Source organism: Calidris pugnax, unplaced genomic scaffold, assembly GCF_001431845.1.
Source record: "Calidris pugnax isolate Ruff unplaced genomic scaffold, ASM143184v1 scaffold470, whole genome shotgun sequence".
In the NCBI taxonomy this organism is placed as follows: domain Eukaryota; kingdom Metazoa; phylum Chordata; class Aves; order Charadriiformes; family Scolopacidae; genus Calidris; species Calidris pugnax.
In genome coordinates, this window is record NW_015092761.1 from 566635 (window position 1) to 571750 (window position 5116).

General features: G+C 53.6%; 1 protein-coding gene across 1 annotated transcript in view; it reads left to right on the forward strand.

The window, feature by feature from the left end:
- The window catches only part of ELAC2 (elaC ribonuclease Z 2), an 18691-nt gene extending 14634 nt beyond the window's left edge, over window positions 1-4057 (forward strand). The window contains exons 23-24 of the mRNA XM_014962671.1: window positions 1551-1695; window positions 2338-4057. Coding sequence (XP_014818157.1) covers window positions 1551-1695; window positions 2338-2580 — 388 coding nt within the window. The 3' untranslated portion in view covers window positions 2581-4057. The remainder of the gene's footprint in view (window positions 1-1550; window positions 1696-2337) is intronic.
- Window positions 4058-5116: the final 1059 nt, after the last annotated feature.

Sequence of the window (5116 nt, forward strand, 5' to 3'; positions counted from 1 at the left end):
AGGGAACACGAAAGGTCATCTAGTCCGACCTCCCCGCAGTCGGCAGGGACACCCCCAACTAGACCAGGTTGCCCAGAGCCTCGTCGAGCCTCTCCTTGAATATCTCCAGGGATGGGGCCTCAACCCCTGGGCCCTTACCCCAAGGGGCCTCAACCCCAGAGGCCTTACCCCTGGGCAACCTGTTCCAGTGCTCCACCACCCTGAGGTGCTCCATCCCCCTGATCATCCTTGTGGCCCTCCTCTGGACCCTCTCCATCAGGTCCATGTCTGTCCTATACTGAGGGCTCCAGACCTGCACACAATACTCCAGGTGAGGTCTCACCAAAGCAGAGTAAAGCAGAAGAGTCACCTCTCTGGACCTGCTGGCAACGCATCTTTTGATGCAGCCCAGGATGGGATTGTCCTTCTGGGCTGCAAGTGCCCACTGCCTGCTCATGTCCAGCTTCTCATCCACCAGCACCCCCAAGTCCCTTTCCTCAGGGCTGCTTTCTAATACCTCACCGCCTAGCCTGTACTGAGGGAGAAGATTGTTCTGGCCCAGGTGCAGAACCTTGCACTTGCTCTTGGTAAACCTCATGAGGTTCACCTGGGCCCACCTCTCCAGCCTGTCCAGGGCCTTCTGGATGACATCCCATCCCTCTGGTGTATTGACACCACCACACAGCCTGGTGTTGTCTGCAAACTTGCTGATGGTGCATTTAATCCCTCTCTCTATATAATTGATAAAAATGTTAAACAGTATCAGTCCCAGCACGGACCCTTGAGGGACACCAGATGGAGAGCAGTGACAACTGGACTTCAAGCCATTGAGTACTACCCTCTGGATGCGACCATCCACTGAACAGTCCACCCATCAAATCCATACCCTTCAATTTGGCGAGCAGGATGTTGTGGGGGACCATGTCAAAGGCCTTACAGAAGTCCAGACAGATCACATCCAGATAGTGTCACTCATTGCACCAGCCCTGTAACCAACAGCTCCCCTGAATGTCCCCAGAGAGGGGTGGGGAAAGCTTTTTACGTGGGCAGTAGGAACTCTACAAATAGACCAGCCCAGAGGAAAGGTCTTCTGCTTGATTGCACTTCAGGACTAAGCTCAGGAGGTGGGAGAGCCATCGTGCCAGCTAACCTCCCGTTCAGACAGAGCGCTGCCGCCGGGGGCACCGAGTGCTGCCCCAGCAACAGCAGGGGGACCTGAGAGCAGCTTCTGGGAATTACGTGCGAGTGCCAGTGCAAGAGCTGCATTTGCTGGCATCCCTGGGACAAGTGTTTGAATAAGCCACCGTCCCCAGTTTGTGGAGCCCTTAACTGTAGAGCTCCAGCTGCTTTCCTGCCCTCAGAGTCATTGAGAAGTCAAGAGACTTGGGTGCCAGAGGAAGGGGTGCCAGGGCCAGCCTGCAAGGAGCAGGGACACCTTGTCCCCAGCCAGAGTCGGGCAGTACGGAGTGCTGGCTGTTGGTGTGATGTGACCTCAGATGCAGAGCAGCCTGCCCTGGCCAGCACTAGCCAGCTGGTCTGTGACCAGGGCCGTGTTCCTGTTCCTTTTGCAGCACAACCTCCCAGGCCATTCAGACGGGGATGAAGATGAACGCGGAGTTCATCATGCTCAACCACTTCAGTCAGAGATACGCCAAGATCCCGCTCTTCAGCGAAGACTTCAGTGAGAAGGTTGGGATCGCGTTCGATCACATGAGGGTGAGTTGGGAGCTTTGATCCAGACCGTGGGACGGGTTTCACTGTTACTTTGGGATGGTGAATTAAATTCTCCACTCGTAATGCTGTATCGATACACCATCTGCTGACGAGCAATCTCTGAAACAGCTCCTTTTGTTGCTGGCAGCAGACACCGTGGTGAATGGGTGGCACAGAGTGAGACGGGCCGATGGCCCTTGGGAACACAAGTCCAGTTTTAGCACACTGGGTACTTGCCTCATGTCACCTTGATTCTGTGCACGCTACTCCCAGCTGAAAACCTAATTTTGCTTCAATTCCCATTCCTGTCTTAATTGGTGACCTGCAAAAGACAGGACCCAAAAGCTGCTGCAGTTGGTTTGAAGGTAGTGGTAGCAGGGAGAATAGCTCACTAATCAATCAGAGCTTGTGCAGTGTCCACATTGTTTCTTGTAAATGTAAAGAAAGTAAGTAACTTGGCATATAGGATCTGCGTAGGGTTGGAAATGAAGACCTGGCAGTTGAAGCTTGTTGGGCAGGACTGCGCTGCACTGGGTGCTGCACAGAGGATGAAGCAGGTCCTGCCACCTGAACAGGGACAGAGGGGGAAGAAGGAAAACAAAGAGCAATTCTCACGCAGGTACTCCTGTGTCTCACGTGTTTCAGGTCCGTTTTGGTGACTTCCCGACTATCCCGAAGCTGATCCCACCTCTGAAAGCTTTGTTTGCAGATGACATTGTAGAAATGGAGGAGCGGAAGGAGAAACGGGAGATGCGTCTTCTGAAGGAGACCTCTGTAGCCTTGGACAAACTGGCTGGTGGGGAGAACAAAGAAGCATCGTGCCAGAAACGGAAACAAGCTAAGAACCATCAGGAACTATCAAACAAGAAGCTTAAAACAGTGAACTGAAAGAAGCAAGGCTGAGAAAGCTCTGCTCTGCAAGAGGTGCCTTGCTCTGGGCAGGGCCTGGGAGCGTGCGGTGCTGGGGGCTGCCCGTGGGCACCGTGGAAGGGGGTGGCCTCAGCACCTGGGGCTGCCTGGCCCTGGTGGGGCTCTGGGGGCTGAAGCTCCCACACGTGCTGTCGGCAGCGCCTGGCTTGGGGCAACAGTATCTGCCCCTGCCCTTCCTGCTCCTGGGTCTCACCAATCCATGTGTCATTTTTCTTTTAGCCAAAAGTTCTCTCCCAACTGTTTTAGTTTTTGGTTTTATGGTAGAAGCTATTGATAGTGCAGCAACAGCAGCGGTGATCTTTGCAAGAGAGCGCATTTGAGAAGCCCTTGAGGGGCCGTGGATTTGCCACAATAAGGCGGGCAAGTCTCTGGGTCATGAGGAATGTACCCAGGCATCAGAACCCAGCTCCCACGAGGAAACTTCACAATAAAATGGGACACAATTTTTAGGTTACCTTAGGGAAGTGAATACTGCTATGTTCCCATTTTATTTTGGTTTTCTCAGCTGTGGGTTGTTTTTTTTTTCATAAGATCAGTTTTCCAAGACCTCTAGAATCTGAATAAACCACTCACCATCTTCCAGGAGGCTGTGTTTTGTCCAGATGGCTAATGAAGACTCAGTAAGGGAGCACAGACACCTGAATTGCTCCAGAGAATGACCTCGGTTGGCTGTTTCTGCGTTACAGCATTGGTGTAAAGACCAAGATCTTGCTCTGTTCTGCTTGTGTTTGATGCCAGCAAAATCATACCTGCCTCTGCCACCCTGCAGCCAGGAGTTTCACTTCTCTCCCTTCAAGCTGGTAACAACGTGGGGTGGCTTTTGAATGGCTGCAGAACAGACAACTGAGAGTTTCCTTGAACAGATCCCAGCCCTGGATGCAGGGGATGGGAGAGCTGGCAAAGCCGCCTGCTGTGGCAGGGCTGTGGTGAAGAAAAGTGTTTTCAAGGCTTTCTGTGGGTCAGCTCTGCTTCTTCCCTTACCCCTACAACAGCTGCATGTGTTGGCAAGCAGGAGCAGCTGTGCTCTGTTTCAATGCAGGAGCTCATTTTCAGAGGGAAGGTGACAGTATGTGCTTGCTCAGCAAATATTAAAGATTTAAGATGTTATTTTAAGGCCAAGGAAGATGAAGACACAAACTGGCAGCAAAGCATCTTTTGTCGATGAGCTGTGCTTTAGTATTATGCTTGTCTACAGTGGGAACTGGGTTGTTGGCACAGCTGGGTATTACAGAAAAGGTCTGCTGGGCTTTGGGGAATAGCAGGGGCTGGGGAAAGACCAAGCAAGTGCTTCTTGTGCAGGTGTGAACAGGACCCCAGTGGGGTGCCCAGGGGAGGGCAGGGGTAGAGATGGGGGAGGACAAGCACCCTCAGCCTCTGCTTCTGTTCATAGATCTGAAGAAGAGTCTTTTATTTAGAAAACAATGAAACAAAACTTTTTTAATGAATGACCAGGTATTAATAAAGTGCTAATACACTAGTGTTAAGAGACCATGGCACGCACCTCCAGCTCTGGGTGGTTGATGCAAGTGTGGTGATGGGAATCACAGAATCTTCACGGTTGGAAGGGACCTCTGAGATTGAGTCCAACCATTAAAAAAAAAACAAACTAAAAAAACCTCATACGCACAAAAAAACAAACCAAAAACCACCACACAACACCCCACGCCCCACCCCTGCACAACAGACACAAGCCAACAATCCCAGGCACTAGAGCACACCCTGAAGAGCCATGTCTACACGTTTCTTAAATACCTCCAGGGATGGGGACTCCACCACCTCCCTGGGCAGGCTGTTCCAGTGCCTGACCACCCTCTCAGGAAAGTCATTCTTCCCAATATCTAATCTAAACCTCCCCTGCCCCAACTTCAGACCATTTCCTCTGGTCCTGTCATTATTCCCTTGGGAGAAGAGGCCAACCCCCACCTCTCTACACCCTCCTTTCAGGTAGTTGTAGAGGGCAATGAGGTCTCCCCTCAGCGTCCTCTTCTCCAAACTCAACATGCCCAGTTCCCTCAGCCTCTCCTCACAGGACTTGCTCTCCAGACCCCTCCCCAGCTTGGTGGCTCTCCTCTGGACACCCTCCAGCAGCTCAATGTCCTTCCTGTGGTGAGGGGCCCAGAACTGAACCCAGCCCTCGAGGTGAGGCCTCACCAGTGCCCAGTCCAGAGGCACCATCCCTGCCCTGCTCCTGCTGGCCACGCTGCTCCTGACACGGCCGGGATGCTGTTGGCCTTCTTGGCCACCTGGGCACCCTGCTGGCTCACGTTAAGCCGGCTGGCCACCACCATGTCCACTGGGACAATGGGACGTTGACCCAGGCCCAGGCTCCCGCGCTTCCCGCTGAGGGAGAGCCTCCCCGGGCTGAGGCCGGCGCTGGGTCCCGCCCTCGGCGCCTCAGGGTCCCCGGGGCAACGGCGGCTCCTCCCCGCAAACACCGGCAGGATGGAGAAGGAGGAGGAGGAGGAGGCGGCGGCGGGGCGGCTGTGGGGGCTCG